Here is a 23,006-nt window from a genome sequence, read left to right as displayed (position 1 = left end):
TCAATAAGAAATGTTATAGTTAGATAAAGGGACAGTGGGTGGTGAAGAGCAATGTAGGCACACTAAAAGCTGAAAATGGAGCTATTGTCAGTGATAATGGGGGAATGGGAGACATGTTGAACAATTACTTTACCTCAGTATTTACAGTTGAAAAGGAGGATAACTAGCCAGAAGTCCCCAAAAAATTAATAGTTGATAGAGGACAGAGACTTAATACAATTAATTTAAGTGCAGCATCAGTAACTAGGAAATTAATGGAACTCGAGTGACAAATCCACAGGACCTGGCTGTTTCCATCTAAGGGTGTTATAATAATAATCTTTATTGTCACAAGTAGACTTACATTAACACTGCAATGAAGTTACTGTGAAAAGCCCCTAGAAGTAGCGGAGCACATGACCGAACTATACTCTTCCAGAGTTCCCTAGATTCAGGATTGGAAAATTGCACATGTCGCTCCACCTTTCCAGAAGGCTGAAATGGGGAAACCTGGGAATTACCAACCAGTTAGTCGAACATCTGTAGTAGGGGAATTGCTTGAGTCTATAATCAGGGATGAGATAACTGAACACCTCCAAATTTCGGTCAATTAGGGAGAGCCAGCAAGGATTCGTGAAAGAAACGTCATGCCTAACTAATCTTATTGAATTTTTTGAAGCGGTGACTAAGGAAGTGGACAGGGGAATGTCTATGGATGTTATTTGTATGGACTTCCAGACAGCATTTGGTAAAGTCTCACATAAGAGACTGTTAACCAAGGTGGAAGTCCACGGAGTTGAGGGCAAGTTATTGACATGGATAGGAAATTGGTTGAGTGGCAGGCGACACAGAGTGGGGATAATGGGTAAGTACTACCATTGCAGGAGGTGACTAGTGTTATACCACAAGCATCTGTGGTGGGGCCTCAATTATTCACATTGTTCATTAATGACTTGGGCGATGGCATAGAAAATCATATATCTATATTTGCTGATGATACAAAGTTAGGCGGCATTATAAACAGCCTAGATGATGGCATAAAATTGCAAGGGGATATTGCGAGACAAGGTGGTTGGGCAAAATTGTGACAAATGGGATTAAATGTAAGCAAGTGTGAGGTTATCCATTTTAGACCAAAAAAGGATAGAGCAGAGTACTTTCTAAATGGAAAGAGATTAGGTGCAGTGGGTGTCCAAAGAGACTTGGGGGTTCAGATCCTTAAAATGCCACGAACATGTGCAGAAAATAATCAAAAGGTTAATGGAATGCTAGCCTTTATATCTAGAGGATTGGAAAGCCACAGGAGTTATGCTGCAGCTATACAAAACCCTGGTTATATCCCACGGAGTACAGTGAGCAGTTCTGGGCACCACACCTTAGGAAAGATATTTTGGCCTTGGAGGGAGTGTGACATAGGTTTACAAAATGATTCCTGGGCTACAGGGGTTAAATTAAGAGGAGAGATTACGCAAATTAGGCCTGTTTTCGCTAGAATTTAGAAGGCTAAGGGGTGAACTAATCAAAGCATTTAAGATATTAACAGGGAAAAACAGAGTTGATGCAGATAAACTAAAACTATTTCCACTGGTTGGAGTCTCTAAAGCTAGGGGACATAGTCTAAAAATAGGGCTAGACTGTTCAGGAGAGATGTTAGGCAGAACGCCGTCACTCAAAGGCTGGTAGAGGTTTGGACCTCTCTCCCACAAACAGCAGTTGAAGCTAGATCAGTTGTTAATTTTAAATCTGAGATAGATTTTTTGTTAAACCGTGATACTAAGGAATATGGGCCAAAGGCAGGTATATGGGTCGGGATTCCCTGAGCCTTCACGCCAAAATCGTGATTGGCGTGATGGCGGAGAATGGGTGTTGATGCCAAAATCCGGCGCGACGCCACTCCCGCGATTCTCTGGTCCCCGGGTAGGGGGCCATTAACAGAGGCCCCAATGGCGATTCTCCGGGGACAACTGGTCGAGTTCCCGAGGACGCGGTTCTAACCACGTTTTGCCTGTCGGGAACGGCTGGTGGCGGCTGCGGACTCAGTCTGGTGGGGAGCGGGGGGATCTTCACCGGGGGGGCCTCACTGACGGCCAGGCAAGCGATCGGGCGTCACCGATCCGTGGGCGAACGCTGTCTGGGGAGACCTACATTCCTGGTGCCGCTCCGCGGGCTAAGTCCGCCATGTCGCACGGGGCGGCCACCGCCCGCCGCCGCCATGCGCATGCGGGGACTCCCGACCAGACGTGCAGGGCCCCGTATTTCTGAAGGAAAGTCCAGAGTGAAACACACGCGTTTTGACGCTGGCGTGCGAGCATAGCCCCATTATTGGAGAATCGTGCCCATGGAGTTAGGTCACAGATGAGCCACAACAAATCTATGGAGATCAGAAGATCCCAGATTTGATTACCAATCAAATTCTTCACAATTGAGTTCTTCACAATTGCCCTTCATGCCCCTATGTTAGTATTCCTGATATCGACTGATGCTCATTGAACAGTTTGGAATATTGCGTGGGAACAGGATTGGGACTTGCTGCGATTTCCAACCCCTGTCCCCCTCTCCTTTCACTTCAAGATCAAATGGCGACTATCAGGCTAAAACATGAAGGGCACCTAAAGTAACTTGCATTTATATAGCATCTTTAAGGCAAGTAAAAATTTCCATATTGCATTGATGGTGATCATCAAAACATTTGACACTGTATCACTGTGGTAGTCTGTATTAGGGGTATTACGGTACCTAGGTTGAGGCTGTAAGACCATTGGTGTGGGAGGTACCTGAGACATGAAGATCATTGGTGAAGCCTGCCTGCTGGTTCCGCCCAGTAAGGCGGAGTATAAGAGCTGGTGTCTCCCCAGCAGCTGCATTCTGTACCTGTGCTGCTGGGGGAAAACATCTAGTCCAATAAAGCCTTCAATTGTCATCCAATCTCGCTTCTGGAGTTATTGATCGAGCATCAATCACATGATGTTTTTGGACAGGAGACCAAAAGTTTGGGAAAGCTGGTGTTAAGGTGTATCTTAAAGGACAATGGGAGAAGAGAGGCAGAGCAGTTTAAGGAAATAATTCCAGAGCTTAGGCACCACACAGTTGAAGTCACAGCTGCCAATGGTGGAGTGATTAAAACCAGGTATATGCAAGAGGTTGGAACTGGATAAACATAAAGATCGATATGGATTATTTGGCTGGAAGATCTTCCAGAAAGACGGAGGAGTGAGGCCATGGAAGGATTTGAAAACTAGAATCAGAATTTTAGCATTGAGATTGAGGCGTTGCTGGGCCAAGGGCCAATCTAGGTCAGTGAACACAATGGAGACATATGATAAGCATTATCTGCAAATTCGGGATGCCAGTCAAGATGATGCTATGCAACTATCCAAGTGTGGATCCATATCCTCAGCAGATAAGGGAGGGAAATATAAAAATAATTTTTTTTAAAATTACAATTAAGGTGCAATTTAGCGTGGCCAATCCACCCACCCTGTTGTGGGGTGAGACCCACGCACACACAGGGAGAATGCACAAACTCCCTGGCCGGGATTGAATCCGGGTCCTCGGCACCATGAGGCATCAGTGCCTCCACTGCACCACCATGCCGCCGGGAAATATAAATCGAATGACCTATCTCTGCTGCTGACCTGGAAGGTTAAGATCAAAACAATGGTCATTATAATCAGTGGCTTAGTGCTTCCATCTATTTGTAGCTTTGGGAACTATATAAATAGAACGTCAGTCTACACGGCCATTATCAGTTCAGCTGCCTAAAGTTCTGCTGAAGAACTTTCACAGTGCTGTGAATTCCAACATGTAGATGACTTTCTAAAGATAACACACTGATGCAAGTGAACACTTGGAAAAGCACAGAGGAATAAACAACCAGGAGGCAGAAACTTCAATTAGTGAGACATTTTTGTAACGCTGATGGTAAGAAAATCAAAATGGGTTCACATTAGTCATGTTCTATTTGGACGATTGGGCTGGGTGGGCATGCAGCTGTTAAATTATTTTTAAAAAAGCTGGCTTCGAGTAACAAAGCTGTGCCCTTGTAGGTATCATTCATCTCTAGCCTCTGCCTTTGAGGATTCACGGCTTTTTCTGTTTGGGCTGTTTGGATTTTTATCATCTGAACAAGGTAAAGCTGCATTGTTGAAAGTTACTACATATTTTTAATCGAATTACGAGACAATTGGAAAATGCTGTCAGTAACTTTCCAGCTGATGCGTTTACTTTCCAACATTGACTGTTAAATAGAATTGTTTCCCTTTGCTTTGTGCACAAAGCTACATTTACACAGATTGTACTTACCACCTGGGACAGATGATCTATGCAGTGCCCTTGTATTTGATCTGTTGGAGGCTTTGCACCAATGGAGAAAATTACCTCTGCTTAAACTGCTAAAACGGTTGCGGTACTTAAGCAGGACCGGTAATCATGGAGTATTGCAGAATTCTGTTTGTTTATTTCTCTGAAGCTGCTTGCCACTGTGGTCAACAGTTGGGTAATCCTCTGGAACTTTTTTTCCTGTCAAAGTGAGTTGCTTGAAAGCTGCTAATAGCTGAGAAATGCCGCCTCAAGGTAGGGCAGAATTGTAGCACTGGAAGGGCTGTATGCTGTGCTGCGGCGTGTCTCTGTCTGTTCCCCCCTTTTGAGTTCTCATTGAATTATGAAGGTGGATACTTTCTCAGCCTGCTGCCCCCATCCTGAAGTTAATTTTGGGTTTGTATGGGGGGTAGTGGGATTTATTCAGGGTTCGTCCTTGGAAAAAATGGGCATGCATGCAAGTGCAGGAGGCAGGGGTATATATAATGTAACGGCTGCATAGAAGTTACATAAAGAATTAGGCAAATGGCAACTGATCTCAGAGGAGTTGATTGACATTGTGTGGGCTTCCCATTAAGGGAGTAGCATTCCCTCGGCTGGGGAATTCGTATCAGCAGTGACCAACCCGATCTGTGCCTCCTCCCACAAACTCCAAATGAGCAGCCAGCTGTAGCGCTGGTACTGGTTTGAGTGCCCACCCTTAACTTGTGAATGACCTGAGTGCTGAGTAATCGGGTGGGCTATGGTGGAGATGGCATAGAAGAACCTTTCATGTGTTACAGAATATGACTAATGCGTTCAAGATTTATTTTCTGAATGGAAACATGCCGATAATGAAGGAACTTGATGAATTCTTCCCGTAAAACTTCAAACAAAGCAGTTGGACAAAAAGGAAAATTCAGGAAATCTACACGGGTAAATCAACAGCTCAACATGAAGGATTTTGTGTGGAATCCTTTCTGAGAATATATAACTAGGTTGGAGAAATTCCTTCCCAGGATCTACCAAAGCAAAGGGGAAGCGGAACAGACGTTCACTTCTCTGGAGTGCTTTCATCAAAAAGTGACTAATGGGTTTACCAGCCATTAAATATAGATTATAAACGCAGAAGAGATGCAAAGGCTTGAATACAACATCAAAATAATTCTAGTCTCTCAAAGAGAGAGGGCGAGTCAGATATGGCTCCAAAATGAAGGCAACCATTTGAGAACCCTCGCAATAAAAGTGGAATAGTAGCCAAGACTTAAATGTAAAAACTTAAATTTGATGCGGTCCAGCATTTGATGTTATAGACAGTCTGTTTATAACCTTTTTGTTATTACATTTGAGGACCTGGCTGCATCATTCTGAAGCATGTTTTTGCATCCACTGAACTTGTATAAAATCATGGTTTGATGCATGGATGTAAAGTTATAACTGATTTAGATACTCCATTGTTTGTATAACTGTGAGGTTTAGCTGTTAAACTTCCAGTAGCCCATTTCCGGACGACTATGGACTTTTTAAGCATATATTAAACATTTGATGCATACACACGAGTTTTGACCTTTATTTGGTGACCAGTGGTAAATGCTATGAGTTGATTCCTGATATAGTGTACTAAAAACAGAGATATAACTGTCCGTGGATTGCACTGCAGCTATGATGTGGACTAATATGTTCCGTCTCAGTCACTTTATTTAGATTAAGTTCAGCTTCATTTTTAGAAGTGTTGTGAAGCTCCACAGTGTGAGCTCCACACACTCCATGTAGTTTTCTTTCTCTCCCCCTAGGCCCTGTCCCCACAATTCCATTCCAAAGACACTGAGTTGTATGAAATTCCCTGGAATCGTTTGAGGATGGTTTCTCAATGCCACTTTTAGAATAAGATAGCTAAACAAAATACTTATGGGCACTCCCTGAATCTTTGCCATGGAAAGTAGAAAACAGCACCAGCAGAGAGTCAGGAGTGCAAAAAGGAGTCACAAAATGTTCTTGGCAGACAGGATTAAGGAGAATCCTAAGGCATTTTATACGTATATTAGGAACAAGAGGGTAGCTAGAGAAAGAGTTGGTCCACTCAAGGACAAAGGAGGGAAATTATATGTAGAACCAAAGGAAGTGGGTGAGATCCAAAATAAGTATTTTGCATTTGTATTCACAAAGGAGAGGGACATGTTGATTGGTGGTGTCTCAGAGGGATGTGTAAATACTTTAGAACAGGTAGTTATTATGAGGGAGGAAGTGTTCGGTGTGTTAAAAAGCATTAAGGTAGATAAATGCCCATGGCCAGATGGCATCTATCCCAGATTACTGAGGCAGACAAGAGGTGAAATCGTTGGACCTCGAACAGAAATCTTTGTTTCCTCGTTGGCCACAACTGAGATCCCAGAGGATTGGAGGATAGCCAATGTTGTACTGTCATTTAAGAAGGGTAGTAAGGATAACCCGGGTAATTATAGACCAGTGAGATTGACATCAGTGATAGTGAAATTGTTGGAAAAGGTTCTCAGAGATAGGGGGAGGGATTCTCCGACCATCCGCGCCGGAACCACGCCCGGCACTGGGGCGGAGAATAGCCGTTCACGCCGGTAATCCGGTGTGACGGCGCTTCCGCGATTCTCCGCCAACCCGCCGGTCGACAAGGCGCCGGTCAGAGGCCTTGGAAGAGGCCCCTGCAACGATTCTCCGCGGTCGACTGGCCGAGTTCCCGCCGGCGTGGTTCACATCTGGTACCACCCGGCGGGAGCTCGGACCTGCTGCTGCGGTGGCGGTCCTGGTGGGGGGCGGGGGGAATCTGATTCAGGGGGGGCCTCAGCAGTGGCCAGGCCCGCGATTGGGGGCCACCGATCGGCGGGCCATCGCGATCTGGGGGGACCTACCTTACTCTGCGCGGGCCCACTGTGTGGGTCTGCTATGTCGGCGGCGCAAGCGCCGAAATGGCCGCCACGCGCGTGCATGGACCTGCTTTCTGCCGCCGTGCGCACACGCATCCACGCGGTCTGGACAGCAGGGCCCCGCCGGCAGTGAGAGCTGCGGGACGCATGCCGGGGCTCTTCTAGCCCCCTGGAAAATGGGGAAACACCCCGGACTTTAGAGGAAAAAGTCCGGAGTGAATCTCGCCCGTTTTCCGGCGGCATGGGGACTTAGTCCCTAAAAGAGAGAATCCCACCCAGGATCTATGCACATTTGGAAGTGAATGGTCTTATCAGTGACAGACAGCATGGTATTGTACGAGGGAGGTCTGTCTCACTAATTTAATTGAGTTTTTTGACAAAAAAAGGTGACAAAAATGATTGACGAGGGAAGGGCTGTGAAGTTGTCTACATGGACTTTGTAAAGCATTTGATAAGGTCCCTCATGGCAGGCTGGTACATAAGATTAAATCACATAGGATCAGGGGTGAACTAGCTAGTTGGATTCAGAACTGGTTTGGCCGTAGAAGACAGAGGATCGTAGTGGAAGGGTGTTTTTCCGAATGGAGGTCTGTAACTAGTGGTGCTCCGCAGGGATTAGTACTGGGACTTCAGCTGTTTGTAATATATACAAATGACTTGGAAGAAAATGTAGCTGGTCTGATTAGCAAGTTTGCGGATGATTCTAAGATTGCAGGCATTGCGGATAATGATGAAGATTGTCAGAGAATACAACAGGATATAGATAGGCTGCAAAATTGGGCAGAGAAATGGCAGATGGAATTTAACCCGGCCAAATGTAAGGTGATGTATTTTGGTAGATCCTATTCAGGTGGGAGCTGTAAAATAAATGGCAGACCCATCAGGAGACACACACAGAGATCTGGGCATGCAGGTCCACAGATCGTTAAAAGTAGCAGCACATGTGGAAATGGTGGTAGAGAAAGCATATTACATGCTTGCCTTCAGAGGCGGGGTATCAAGTATAAAAGCTCAAATTATGCTACAGTTATATAGAATGTTGGTTAGGCCACATTTGGAATACTGTGTCCAATTCTGTTCACTGCACTACTAGAAGGATGTGGAGGCTTTGGAGAGAGTACAGAAAAGATTTACCTGACTTCCGGGTGCGGCTATGCAGAGCTAGGTCGCATATTCGGTAGCTCCCGCTTGGAACGGAGTTTTGGGCTCTTTTACAGGGCCCCCACGGCATTTGTTTGACATTTCCTGGTGTGGGAAGAAGACTGCAACATTCCCCTGACAGTGTCCCCCAGGAATGGGATGTCTTTTGGTTACCAGACCCGGCAGAAACAGTAAAAGATTTGGCTGCAACTGCAGGATAAACAGGGCCTCTTCCAGCATGCAGGCGGGGGAAGGGCATGCTTAAAGCTGCAAGCTGACCTGAGCGCCTTTATCAAAGGTGAATTCTAGCAGCAGAGGGAACAACTGTGAAAAGATCTCACCAAGGCCACTGAAGAAGCGGGGACGAGGCTTCCGGTGGCGGCCATGGAGGAGTATGTCGCGCATTCGGCAGCTCCCGTCTGAAACGGACTCTTAGACCTTTTTCAGGAGTTTCCACAGACATTTTGGGGCAGATTGGTGAAGCGAACACTGCCAAAAGGATTCCCTCTCGAGACTTCCGGTTGCAGCTATGCGGAGCTAAGTCGCACACTCGGCGGCTCCCGCAAAAACTGACTTTTGGGCTCTTTTCAGGGCCCCCAAGGGTACTTTTTCGACGTTTCCCGGTGTGGGAAGGAGTTAATAATAGCTCCCCGTCAGTATATGGCTTTAACTAGGAGCGGGGCGACAAAAAAGGTGGTGGTGGACCAGAAGAAGGAAGGGAAGAAGGACAAAATGGCGGCGGGCGGAGACCAGGCAGCGTGGAGGCAGTGGGCGGAGGAGCAACAGGAGGGTATCCAGCGCTGCCTCAGAGAGATTAAAACGGACCTGCTAGAGCCGATGAAGGCTTCTATTGATAAGCTGCTGGAGACACAGACAGCCCAGGGGGGTGGCGATCCGAGAGGCTCGACAAAAGATTCCTGACAATGAGGACGAGATCTTAGGCCTGGCGGTAAAGGTGGAGGCGCACGAGGCGCTCCACAAGAAATGGCAGGAGCGGTTCGAGGAAATGGAGAATCGGTCGAAGCGGAAGAATCTGCGGATTCTGGGCCTCCCGGAGGGGCTGGAGGGGCTGGACGTGGGGGCCTATGTGGTCATCATGTTGAACTCGCTGATGGGAGCAGGGTCCTTCCAGGGGCCCCTGGAGCTGGAAGGGGCCCATAGAGTGTTGGCGAGGAATCCCAAGGCTAACGAGCCTCCGCGGGCGGTGCTGGTGCGGTTCCATTGGTTCGTCGATCGGGAGTGTGTGCTCAGGTGGGCCAAGAAGGAGAGGAGCAGCAGGTGGGAGAACGCGGAGGTTCGGATATATCAGGACTGGAGTGCGGAGGTGGCGAAGAGGAGGGCCGGGTACAATCGAGTGAAGGCGGTGCTGCACAGGAAGGGGATGAAGTTTGGCATGTTGCAGCCGGCGCGACTGTGGGTTACCTACAAGGACCGGCACCATTATTTTGAGTCTCCGGAGGAGGTGTGGGCCTTTGTTCAGGCCGAGAAGCTGGACACAGACTGAGGGTCGGGATGGGCGATTGGGGACTGCGGTGGATATGTTATGCCTATTTTTGGTTCGAGGGGGGTGGGGGGCCTTTGCATTGTTTTGGGTTTCTTTTTCTCTGTGTTTTTCTCTTTCGGGTTGGGGAGGGTGGGTGGGACGGGTTGGGCACTGTTTTGGTTGGTGGTGGGGCCTGGTAGGTGGAGAGCGCGGGCTTTTTTCCCGCGCTGAAGACTGGGGGGGGGGGGGGGGGGGGGGCGGCCGGGGCAGGGAAACGAGGATTGTTTCCCGCGCTTAGAACGGAGGGGGGAGGGAGAGAGCCTGTGAATGGGGGGCGGGAGAGGAGGGTGTGCCACACAATGGGAGGAGTCGAAGGGGAGGCGGGAGTGGCCGGGGTCAGCAGGAGTCAGCTGACTTGCGGAAGTGCAATGGGGGGAGAAAAGCAGCTAGGATGGGTCCTAGCCGGGGGTGGGGGGGTGGGGAATCGAGTTGCTGCTGCTAAGGTCAAGGAGGAGCTGGAGCGAGTGGGGGGGGTTGAGACGGGGGTATGCCGCTGTAGGGAACGGGCCGGGTGTGGGGTGCGGGCGCGTGGCTGGCCGAGGGGTCATGGCTAGTCGGTGGGGGAGGGGGGTGGGTAGCCCCCTGATCCGGCTGATAACCTGGAATGTAAGGGGACTGAATGGGCCAGTGAAGCGGGCCCGCGTGTTCGCGCACCTGAAGGGGCTCAAGGCGGATGTAGTTATGCTCCAGGAGACACACCTGAAGGTGGCAGACCAGGTAAGACTGAGGAAAGGGTGGGTAGGTCAGGTGTTTCACTCGGGGCTAGATGCCAAAAATCGAGGGGTGGCGATCTTGGTGGGAAAGAAGGTGTCATTCGAGGCGTCGAGCATTGTGGCAGATAATGGCGGTAGGTACATAATGGTAAGTGGTAAGTTGCAGGGAGAGAGGGTGGTACTGGTCAATGTGTATGCTCCGAACTGGGACGATGCGGGTTTTATGCGACGTATGTTGGGTCGGATCCCAGACTTGGAGGTGGGGGGCCTGATAATGGGGGGAGACTTTCACACGGTGTTGGATCCGGCACTGGATCGCTCCAGGTCTAGGACGGGTAGGAAGCCGGCGGCGGCTAGAGTGTTGAGGGGATTTATGGACCAAATGGGAGGGGTGGACCCTTGGAGATTTGCAAGGCCGGGGGCTAGGGAATTTTCATTCTTCTCACATGATCATCAGGGTTATTCTCAAATCGACTTTTTCATTTTGAGTAGAGCGCTGATAGCGAGAGTAGAGGATACCGAGTATTCGGCAATAGCCATTTCGGACCACGCCCCACATTGGGTGGACTTGGAGATGGGGGAGGAGAGGGAGCAGCGCCCACTGTGGCACTTGGAGGTGGGGCTGTTGGCGGACGGGGAGGTGAGCGAGCGGGTCCGAGGAAGTATAGAGAGGTACTTGGAGACCAACGACAACGGGGAGGTCGGAGTGGGGATGGTATGGGAGGCACTGAAGGCGGTGGTGATGGGAGAGCTGATCGCCATTAGGGCCCACAAGGAGCGGGGGGAGAGGGAGAGGCTGGTGGGGAGATGGTGTGGGTAGACAGGAGGTATGCGGAAGAGCCTGAGGAAGGATTGTTGAGGAAGGGGTGCAGCCTCCAGGCCGAATTCGACCTGGTGACCACCAGGAAGACGGAGGTGCAGTGGAGGAAGGCCCAGGGGGCGGTCTACGAGTATGGGGAAAAGGCAAGCCGGATGCTGGCGCATCAGCTTCGGAAGCGGGACGCAGCTAGGGAGATTGGGGGAGTTAAGGACAGGGGCGGGAGCGTGGTGCGGAGTGGGGTTGGCATCAATGGGGTCTTCAGAGACTTCTACGAGGAATTGCACCAATCCGAGCCCCCACGGGAGGAGGGAGGGATGGGCCGTTTCCTGGACCAATTGAGGTTTCCAAAGGTGGAAGAGGGACTGGTGGCGGGACTGGGGGCCCCGATTGGGCTGGAGGAGCTGATCAAAGGGATAGGAAGCATGCAGGCGGGGATGGCACGGGGGCCGGACGGTTTCCCGGTCGAGTTCTATAAAAAATATATGGACCTGTTGGGCCCACTGTTAGTTAGGACCTTCAATGAGGCAAGGGAGGAGGGGGCTTTACCCCCAACGATGTCCCGGGCACTGATCTCCTTGATCCTGAAGCGGGACAAGGATCCCCTGCAATGTGGGTCTTACAGACCGATTTCCTTGCTAAATGTAGATGCCAAGGTGCTGGCTAAGGCCTTAGCCACGAGGATTGAGGATTGTGTGCCGCAGATCATCCATGAAGACGGGGTTTGTGAAGGGGAGACAGTTGAACGCGAATGTGCGGAGGCTTTTGAACGTTATCATGGTGCCGGCGAGAGAGGGGAGGCGGAGATAGTCGTGGCGATGGACGCTGAGAAAGCCTTTGATAGGGTAGAGTGGGGGTACCTGTGGGAGGTGCTGAAGAGGTTCAGGTTTGGGGAGGGGTTTGTCAGGTGGGTTAGACTGTTGTATGAGGTCCCGATGGCGAGTGTGGCCACAAATAGGAGGAGGTCCGAGTATTTTCGGTTGCACCGAGGGATGAGACAGGGGTGTCCCCTGTCCCCCCTGCTCTTCGCACTGGCGATTGAACCCCTGGCTATGGTACTGGGAGAGTCGAGGAACTGGAGGGGGTTGGTGCGGGGTGGGGAGGAGCATAGGGTGTCGCTTTATGCGGACGACCTGCTGCTGTATGTGGCGGACCCGGTGGGAGGAATGCCAGAGGATCCTGAGGGAATTCGGGGACTTTTCGTGGTACAAACTCAATATGGAGAAGAGCGAGCTGTTCGTAGTTCAGCGAGGGGACCAGGAGAGGGGGATTGGCGAGCTCCCTCTAAAAAGGGCGGAGAGGAGCTTCAGATATTTGGAGGTCCAGGTGGCCAGGAGCTGGGGGGCCCTGCACAGGCTTAACTTTACAAGGCTGGTGGAGCAAATGGAGGAGGAGTTCAAGAGGTGGGACGCGTTGCCGCTGTCCCTGGCGGGTAGGGTGCAGTCAATCAAAATGACGGTGTCCCCAAGGTTTTTGTTCCTGTTCCAGTGCCTCCCCGTGTTTATCCCGAAGGCTTTTTTCAGGCGGGTTAACAGGAGTATAATGTGGTTTGTGTGGGCGCGAGGGACTCCGAGGGTGAGAAGGGTGTTCCTGGAGCGGAGTAGAGATAGAGGGGGGGCTGGCGCTGCCCAACCTCTGTGGGTACTACTGGGCCGCCAATGCGACGATGGTGCGCAAGTGGGTGATGGAGGGGGCTGCATGGAAGAGGCTGGAGACGGCGTCCTGTGTGGGTACGAGTCTGGGGGCGCTGGCAACGGCGCCACTGCCGCTCCCTCCAAGGAGGTCTCCCACGAGCCCGGTTGTGGTGGCGGCCCTCAAAATTTGGCGGCAGTGGAGGCGGCATAGGGAGGAGGTTAGGGCCTTGGCGTGGACCCCATTACGGGGGAACCACCGGTTCGCCCCAGGAAGAACAGGTGGAGGGTTTTCGGGGTGGCACAGGACAGGGATACGAAAGTTGAGGGACCTGTTTGTGGGCGGGAAGTTCGCGAGCTTGGGTGAGCTGGAGGAGAAGTACGGGCTCCCCCCGGGGAACACCTTCAGGTACTTACAGGTAAGGGCGTTTGCCAGACGGCAGGTAGTGGAATTCCCACCGCTACTGCTACACAGTACAGGACAGGGTGCTCTCGGGGAGCGGGGGGGGGCGGGGGGGGGGGGGGGAGGGGGAGAGAGAGAGAGAGAGAGAGATCTCGGAAACTTACCAGGTGATGCAGGAGGAGGAGGAGGCCTTGGTGGTGGAGTTGAAAGGTAAGTGGGAGGAGGAGTTGGGAGAGGAGATCGAAGAGGGGACGTGGGCAGATGCCCTAGGGAGGGTGAACTCTTCCTCTTCATGCGCGAGGCTCAGCCTCATACAGTTTAAGGTGCTGCACAGGGCACACATGACCGGGACAAGGATGAGCAGGTTCTTTGGGGGTGAGGACAGGTGTGTTAGGTGCTCAGGGAGCCCAGCAAATCACACCCATATGTCTGGGCATGCCTAGCGCTGGAGGAATTTTGGAAGGGCTTAGCGAGGACGGTGTCGAGGGTGGTAGGATCCAGGTTCAAACCGGGCTGGGGCTCGCAATATTTGGGGTGGCAGAGGAGCCGGGAGTGCAGGAGGCGAAAGAGGCTGGAATTCTGGCCTTTGCATCCCTGGTAGCCCGGCGAAGGATTCTCCTTCAGTGGAAAGATGCGAGGCCCCCAAGCGTGGAATCCTGGATCAGCGATATGGCAGGGTTCATTAAATTGGAGAGGGTGAAATTCGCCTTGGGAGGGTCGGTACAAGGGTTCTTTAGGCGGTGGCAACCGTTCTTAGACTTTCTGGCAGAACGATAGACATTGGTCAATGGCAGCAGCAGCTCGGGGGGTGGGGGGGGGGGGGTTTACTTTATTTTTGTTTATGTTATTTACACTGGAGGGTCTGAGGGGGTGTATACACCTGTTGTGTTAAGTCGGGGTGTTAATGTTAATTTATTATTTAGGTACGGGGGGAGGGGTTTGGGAGGTTGCTTTTTTAGATTGTGTTTTGTACTTAACCCTGTTGGGTTCTTTTTTCTTTCTCATTTTGTTATTGATATTTTATGAAAACCTTTAATAAAATTTTTTTTTTTAAAAAAAAGAAAAGATTTACCAGGATGTTGCCTGGTATGGAGGGTATTAGCTATGAGGAGAGATTGAATAAACCAAAATTGTTCTCCCTAGAGAGACGGAGGCTGAGGGGCAACCTGATAGAAGTTTATAAAATTATGAGGGTTATAGATAGGGTGAACAGTTGGAGGCTTTCCCAGGGAGGAAATGACAATTACAAAGGGGCACAAGTTCAAAGTGAGGGGGGGATATGTTCAGTGGCGATGTGCAGGGGAAGTTTTTTACATAGAGGGTGGTGGTGGCCTGGAATGCACTGCCAAGTGAGGTGGTTGAGGCAGTTATATGTTAGCGACCTTTAAAACCTATCTGGATAGACACATGAACAGACGGGATATAGAAGGATACACGTTTGGTCTAGATAGGACACGTGATCGGCGCAGGCTTGGAGGGCCGAAGAGTCTGTTCCTATATGGATTATTCTTTGTTCTTTGTAGTCTTGTTTAGTCTTAGACAGTTGCCAGGGAGAGTCATGGGGGTCATAGCTAGGGAGCGGAGCTTGGAGAGGAGACCACAAACATTAGTCATCTGAATATTTAATTTGAGAAACATACATACCAACACAAACATACGAATTAGGAGCAGGAGTTGGCCACTTGGCCCCTCGAAGCAGCTCTGCCATTCAGTAAGACCATGGCTGATCTGATTGTAATGTCAATCCCAAATTCCTGCTTACCGCCGATAACTTTTCACCTCCTTGTTAATCAGGAATCTGTTTGGCTCTGCTTCCACCGCCTTTCAAGGTGGAGAGTTCAAAAGACTCACAACCCCCCAAGAGAAAAGAATTCTCGGGCGGGAATCGGCGGGGCGGGCAACTCCGGCGGGAAGGGCTGCGTCGGGTCGCCGCCGCAAAGGGGCGGAATACTTTGCACCTTCAGGGGCTAGGCCGGCCCCGGAGTGGTCTGCGCCGCGCCGGCCGGCGGGGAAGGGGCTTGGCGCCGAAGGGCCTCCGCCAGACGGCCCGAGTTGGCACATGCACGGGACGCTAGCCTGTGCTGGCGTCATCCCAGCGCATGCGCAGAGGGCTTCGTCGCCGCACCGGCATTGGCGGACCGCTACAGCTGCCAGTGCGGAAAAATAGAGTGCCCCCCACGGAACAGTCCCGCCCGCGGATCGGTGGGCCCCGATCATGGGCCCAGGCCACCGTGGGGGCACCTCCCGGGGCCAGATCCCCCCGCGCCCCCCCAAGAACCCCGGAGGCCGCCCGCGCCGCCAGATCCCGCCGGTAAGGACCTACTCTAATTTACGCCCGCGGGACCGCCAAAAAACGGGTGGCCACTCGGCCCATCGTGGGTCGGAGAATCGCTGGGGGGGGAGGGGGGGCGCTGCCAGCGGCCGCCAACCAGTGCGTCGCGATTCCCGCCCCCGCCAAATCTCCGGTGCCGGAGAATTCGGCAGTCAGCGAGGGCGGGATTCATGCCACCCCCCCGGCGATTCTCCGACCCAGCGGGGGGTCAGAGAATCCCGCTCCTCATCTCTAACCTTCCTCCTCACAAGAGGAAATGTCCTCTGCCACCCTGTCAAGACCCCTCCGAGTCTTAAAGGTTTCAATTAAACTACCTCTTATTCATCTGAACTCCCAACAGATACAAGCTAGCCTGTACAGCCTTTCCTCAAAAGACAACCCACTCATTCTGGGCATTAGTCTCGTAAACCTTTTCTGAACTGCTTCTAATGCATTTACATCTTTCCTTTAAAAAGCACACCAATACTCCATGTGGTATTCCAGCTGGAGGCATTTTCCATCACCCGCCGCCTGTAGCGGTGTTCCCGAAGCGGCGGAGAATCTTGTGTCGGGCAAAAAACGGGATTGGTGCCTTGCAATGCTCCACTCCCCCGCTGGCGGCAGTATCAAGATTCACGCCCCACACCAGCAGGAGGATGCAAATGGGTCAAAATAACTACCATTTTAATTTAATCATCTTTGTTTTCAAATTCTTCCATGGCTTCTCTGTAACCAGCTCCAGCCCTACAACATTTGTTGCTCCTCGCGTTCTAATCTCATACATCTTTCTGACTTTAATTCTTCCACTTTTGGTGTCCAGGCCTTCAGCTACCTCAGCCCTAAAGCACTGGATTTCCCGCCCTAAATCTTTCCACCCTGAACTCTCTTTGCTCCTTTAAGATGCACCTTACCAACATCTTAGACCAAGCTTCTGGCCATCTCTCTGTTGTGCGGCAGTATTTTTGTTTGACAATGCTGTGGCAAATTATTGTTCTATTAATCCTGATTGTACATAAAATAACATGAAGCTATAAATTAATACTCCAATACTTGGAAGGCCACAAAAAATTGTAGGACTGTGTTTTTTTTATTTGACATGCTCACTGCAGCCTAAATGATGTTCAGCATTTATCAGTCAGAAGTCATTATCAATGATAGCCACAGTATTACTCAACTTCTGCGAAGCCTCATAAGATACAGGAGAAGATTGACTGCTCTTCATTCTTTATCTAACAATTGCTTTGATGTAGCAGTGACACTCTTCTTTCACTCCAGTTAAATGATTTAACATTCTCATACTCCTTATTATTTTGTGGTATTAATTGGCACCATACCCCTCATTATAGTATGGCCTGACTTAATAAATCTCACCCTAGCTTCCATGTTTCCCCAAAATCTACTTTTTTGGTTGTGCTGGACGTCTGTCTCCCCCCACACCCCACCCGCCCCGCGCCCCCCCTACCCTCCCACCACCCAACCTTCTGTGAAGATTTAACACCCAACTGTGAATTAGAGGCAAAATGCAATTGCAAGTCATTGCAGTTTAGAGGTTTGTAGCATTGGCTCCATCGAGGGAAAATTCCAGCCAGTTCTACCTCATTAGTAACTATGTCAGCATCCACTTTTGGGTTGTGCTAGCTCAGTGAGCTCAGTCTTTATGGCGCTGGTGCTTGGAAAGTAGAGGTTTTCTTTACCTGCTCTGGGATTCTGTGCCACTAAAATTGATAGGGTTGTCGTGTCACTTATGGATATTCCATAAAAACAAACAAGCCTCGAAATCAGATTATGCATTAAAAATGTGTGCATAGTGGGCAGGGCATATTGTCCATGGCTTGTTGGTACTGCCCCAGGCAGCACATCATGTTTATACTGTGTGCTCGCAATGCCAGCCTTATTCATTGGCTGCATGCCTGTTTGGAGGGAACTGGAAATCTGGCATCTCTGATCCCACTTCAAGTACAGTTACCAATTGTGATTAAATTTATTCCTGAAGGTTTCACCACATGCCTTTTTAAAATAATCTTTATTGTCAGAATTAGGCTTACATTAACACTGCAATGAAGTTACTGTGAAAAGCCCCTAGTCACCACATTCCGGAACCTGTTCGGCGGGAGGGAGAATTCAGAATGTCCAAATGACCTAACAGCACATCTTTCGGGACTTGTGGAAGGAAACCGGAGCACCCCGAAGAAACACACACAGACACAGGGACAACGTGTGACCCAAGCCGGGAGTCGAACCTGGGACCCTGGAGCTGTGAAGCAACAGTGCTAACCACTGTACTACCTTGCCCCCGCTCCAGCCGTTAGTTGGCCAACAATCTTTGTAATGTACTGCCTTCCTCGCCAATTGGAAAACAATGACCTATTACCCAATTAGATGATGCTTGACCATTAGCCAAGAAAATATGTTTTGACATCCCAATAATTTTTCTCCATGTTGAACACAGCAGTGTCTTGGAGATGGATCTTCAATTTCTGGAGACTCCATGCCAACCCTGCAGGGTTGGCAACAATAACTTCAAGTTAGCCAGAACCTATTAAAGGAGATGTGTGTGCTGAGCGCAGACAACAGGAAGACACGTGGAAAGAGAAATAGCTGCAGAAATGGCTGAGAAGATAGAAAGATTTGTATTGGAGGCCCTTTCAACAACCCATCCATTCCTGGTATTAGTGAGCCCCATTCATGACTCCTCAGACATTGAAGCAGTCCATCTCCAAATACAGCAAGATCTGGACAATATCCAGGCTTGGGCTGACAAGTGGCAAGTTACCTTCGAGTCCCACTAGCGCCAGGCAATGACATCCTGGGGGGGAGTTACCATTGATCAGAAACTGAACTGGACTAGCCATAGTAATACTGCGGCTACCAAAGCAGGGCAAAGGCTAGGAATCCTGTGGCGAGTAGCTCACCTCCTGACTCCCCAAAGCCTGTCCATCATTTACAAGGCACAAGTCAGGAGTGTAATGGAATACTCTCCACTTACTTGGACGAGTGCAGCTCCAACAACACTCAAGAAGCTCGACACTATACAGCACAAAACAGCCCGCTTGATTGCTACCCCTTCCACAAATATTCAATTCCTCCATTATCGACAGCAGTGGAAGCCATGTGTACCATCTACAGGATACACTGCAGTAACTCACCAAAGTTCCTTAGGCAGCACCTTCCAAACCCACTACCATCTAGAAGGACAAGAGCAACAGATTCCTGGGAACAGTACCCTCCAAGTCACTCACCATCCTGTCTTGGAAATATACAGCTGTTTCCTTCACTGTCGCTGGGTCAAAATCCGGGAATTCCCTCTCTAACAGCACTGCAAGTGTACCTACATCTCAGGGACTGGAGCCTTTCAAGAAGGCAGCTCAACACCACCTTCTGAAGGTTAAATGGGGAGGGGCAATAAATGCTAACCAGAGATGCTCAAATCCCGTAAATGAATTAAAAATCTGCTCTGAACTGCATCCAACACCATTTACATCTTTCCTTAAATAAGGAGACCAATACTGTGCACAATACTCCAGATGTGGTCTCACCAATACCCTGTACAACTGAAGCATAACCTCCCTACTTTTGTAATCAATTCCCTTCACAATAAACAATAATATTCTATTAGCTTTCCTAATTACTTGCACTAAAACATACAGATCTCTTCACACCCTTGAGCTCTACAATCTCTCACCATTTAGATAATAAGCTTTTTTGTTCACCTGCTAAAATGGACAATTTCACATTTGCCCACATTATGCCCCATTTGTCAGATTTTTGCCCACTCACTTAACCCATCTATTTCCCTTTGTAGTCTCCTTACATCCACTTCACCATTTACTTTCCGACCTATCTTTGTGTCATCAGCAAATTAAGCAACCGCACCTTCAATCCCTTCATCCAAGTAATTTATATTGTAAACAATTGAGGTCCCAGCACTGATCTTTGTGGCACACCACTCATTACATCCTCCCCCCCAAAAAAAAGACCCATTCATACCAACTCCCTGTTTTCCTGACAGCGAACCAATATGTTACACAATAACCTCCTCCTCTGACTACTTATACATCTCCTCTTGCTTCACTCGTTGCTGCCCATGTAGTGGTTCAGAGTCAGTCTCTTACAATGGTGCCGTGGCCAGATGAGGAGTGATAGGATTTCTCCCCTCTTTTTCCACCTTTTGGTTGGCTGAAATAGGTATTTTAAAAGCGAATTTGCTGACCGATTCAGTGCATTTAACTGTTTAAGTGCTGTGACTGTAAAAGGCACATGGAGGCAGGTTTTCTTGGAATATAATGGTGACCATGCAACCATTGATGATTGTTGTAGAAAAAAGACAAATGGCTCAGTGATGTCCTTTAGGCCAGGGAGAGGAATGTGCTGTCCTCTCGTCTGGCCTGCATCTGATGCCAGACCTACAGTAATATGATTGGCTTTAAGTTCCCTCTGAAATGGCCCAGCATGCCACTCAATTCAGTGACGGTTAAGGATTGACAACAAATGCTGTCTGGAGGGAGCCCAGTGCATAAAAGTTAAGGCCTGGTCTTTAATAGTCACAGAGAGTGCTGCCCAGGGCCTGGTTTGAAGCTCGGGTCTGAAATAGGTGACGGATTGTCATGACAGCCTCCTGTGTGAGGCAAAACCTCCTCGTACTTTGTTTCATGGTGAAATCATGTAGGAATGTTCCCTGAATATCCACTGCTGGTCCGAACCTCTGCTCAGTGTTCTCCTCCTTGTGAGATGTTTTCCTGCTCACTGCTGTCCTCCTCGCGGCTTTCCCCTCATTCTTCTGCCCAAAAGGCAGCCTCACCAGATCACCCAAGAATGTAGCGGAACTGTTTACAAGGCAGCAACAAAAAAAAAAAACAATGCAACGCCTGCGCAACCTTCTTCTCAGCAGTCGCAGTTAACTTTCCAGCATCATGGATGCACCAAAAAACTAAACCTGGGAATTCACTGTCAGCCAGAAATGAGGAACCAGAACTGAATCAGTAAGTTTTATGCACTTTTTAATAGCATTAGCGATGGTTCTTTCCTGCCTGTTCACGCCGCAAGGTGTGGGTGAGTTTAGCACCCACTTCTTTTTCAGCACATGACAGGTCAGATGCAGGTACATTACAAAAATCCGAAATGGGCCCTCAACAGATGTGGGAACCTTGGGCGGGAACCACTAATCCCGCGGCAGAGTGTCCTCGCTGTCGTAAACGTCGTCGCGTTTTACGACGGCGTGAACGGACCACTGCCAGGACTAATCCTGGCCCCGACAGGGGGCCAGCACGGTGCTCGATGGTCCGCGCTGCTCCAGCTGCCTATCCCGGCGTGAACTGTGCGCACATGCGCAGTGGCGCCAGCGCCAATGCGTGAATGCGCAGTAGCCTCCTTCAATGTGCCGGCCCCGACGCAACATGGCGCAGGACTACAGGGGCCAGCGCGTAGGAAAGGAGGCCCCCCCCCGCCAGACAGGCCGGACCGTCGATCGGTGGGCCCCAATCGCAGGCCAGGCCACATAGGAGGGCCCCCCTCCGGGGTTGGACCCCCCTCCCCATTCCACAGCCCGCCACCTGACCCTTCAACGCCCAGGTCCCGCCGGCCCAGAGCAGGTTAGAACGGCGCCAGCAGGACTCTTTTTTTTCTTACGGCCGCTCGGCCCATCCGGGCCAGAGAATCGATGGGCCAGCCGCGTAGAGCGGCCCGCGACCGGCGGCGTCCAACCACGCTGGTGCCAATTCTCCGCTCTGTGGAGAATCGCGTGCCGGAATCGGGGCGGCGTGGTCCGGTCGCAGGGATTCTCCGGCCCGGCCCAGGGCTGGGAGAATCCCGCTCCTTATTTATGTACATTATTCATTGTTTTGAATGGTTCGACATGTTCTCTGGGCACAAGTGAAGGAGCCTGATCCAACATGGTGGGCGGTGCACCTCTCGCTTCAAATTGATCTGTACTGATATGAGACAATGGGGTATCATTTGGTGACGATTACTGAGACATGGTTGCAAGGAGGCCAAGTCTGGGAGTTGAATACCCAAGGATACTCAGGGTGATCTCCAACCCAGTCGGATTTGTCGTCAGGCAATCAGAGTGGCAAAGGCCACAACATCTAGCAGCTCTGGCAGCTCTGAAACTCCGAAAATCGCTACCAATGGGCATCCTTTGTTCACCCTGTGTTAGCAATTTATCCAGCAGCATATTTTGGCAACTGAGCAAACGAGTGGAACTCCTTCTGTACGAAGTCCTGCACCTGCATATACCTGAATTCATCCCCCCTCTGCAGCTTGAACTCCCCCTGCAACTCCTCTAGACTTGTAAAGCTGCCCTCCATGAACAGGTCCCTTACCCGCTCTACTCCTTTCCTATCCCAGCTTCTGCATGTCACATCTATCTCTGCTGTAACGACCCTCTGATTCACACGTTTTGGGTTCAATACCGACATATCCCTATATCAAACTGCTGCCTCAGTTGGTTCCATATCTTGAGGGACAACACCACAACAGTACCTACCCTGGGAGAATGGGAGGGAGGCCATCGCCACGGCCCTTAAGCACCCCTTCACAGAGGAGGCCACCTCCACCTGTACCCACTCTGACACCACCTCCAGTGTCCCACCTTCTCCACATTTGCCACCCAATAGTAATACAGCAGGTTTGGACATGCCAGCAACCCCCCCCCCCCCCCAACAAAATAGCTATCCGGATCCTAGGCATCTTTCCTGCCCATACAAGTTCCGAAATTAATTTATCCACCCCCCAAAAGAACATATTTGGAAGGAAAATCAGAAGGGACTGAAAAACAAATGAAACTTTGGCAAAATGTTCATTTTTACAGTCAGTATCCTCCCCACCAAAGACAGCAGCAGTGCATCCCAGCTCTTCAAATCTCCTTTTGCCCCTCCACCAAAGTGGCCCAATTCCACTTATGCATCATTGCCCAGTCATGTGCCACCTGAATACCAGGGACTGAAACCTTATTTTGGCCAGCTTAAATGGTAAGGCACCCAAATTCTCACTCCAACAGGAATTTTGCCACATTCAGTTTGTACCTGGAAAAAGTGTCAAACGTCCCGAGCAGGTCCATTATTTTCCCATACACCTCAGCGGGTTCGAAACATATAACAACAGATCATCAGCGTACGATGACATCCTATGCTCCCTACCACCCCTTACAATGCCCTTCCACTCTCTCGATGTCCGAAGTAGAATAGCCAAAGGCTCAATAGCCGACTTAAATATCAGTCGGGACAGCATGAATCCATCTCTTGCGCCCCTATGAAGCCTAAAATACGGGCAGCACAGT

General features: G+C 50.1%; 1 protein-coding gene across 8 annotated transcripts in view; it reads left to right on the top strand.

The window, feature by feature from the left end:
* mlip (muscular LMNA-interacting protein) overlaps positions 1-23,006 on the top strand; it is a 354,543-nt gene that overhangs the window by 56,815 nt on the left and 274,722 nt on the right. For 2 of the 8 annotated variants that reach the window (XM_072498576.1, XM_072498574.1), the window contains exon 1: positions 3,753-3,900. The exons of 5 other annotated variants lie outside the window; for them this stretch is intronic. In XM_072498576.1, the coding sequence (XP_072354677.1) occupies positions 3,898-3,900 (3 nt within the window). In that variant the 5' untranslated portion in view covers positions 3,753-3,897. Of the gene's footprint in view, positions 1-3,752; positions 3,901-3,999; positions 4,109-23,006 lie in introns of those variants that run through there. One more of the 8 variants, XM_072498575.1, reaches the window with a different exon arrangement.

The sequence above is a fragment of the Scyliorhinus torazame genome, chromosome 4 (genome assembly GCF_047496885.1).
Source record: "Scyliorhinus torazame isolate Kashiwa2021f chromosome 4, sScyTor2.1, whole genome shotgun sequence".
NCBI classification, from domain to species: Eukaryota; Metazoa; Chordata; class Chondrichthyes; order Carcharhiniformes; family Scyliorhinidae; genus Scyliorhinus; species Scyliorhinus torazame.
The sequence above is the reverse complement of the archived record's forward strand: the minus strand, read 5'-3'. Positions and strand labels throughout refer to the sequence as shown.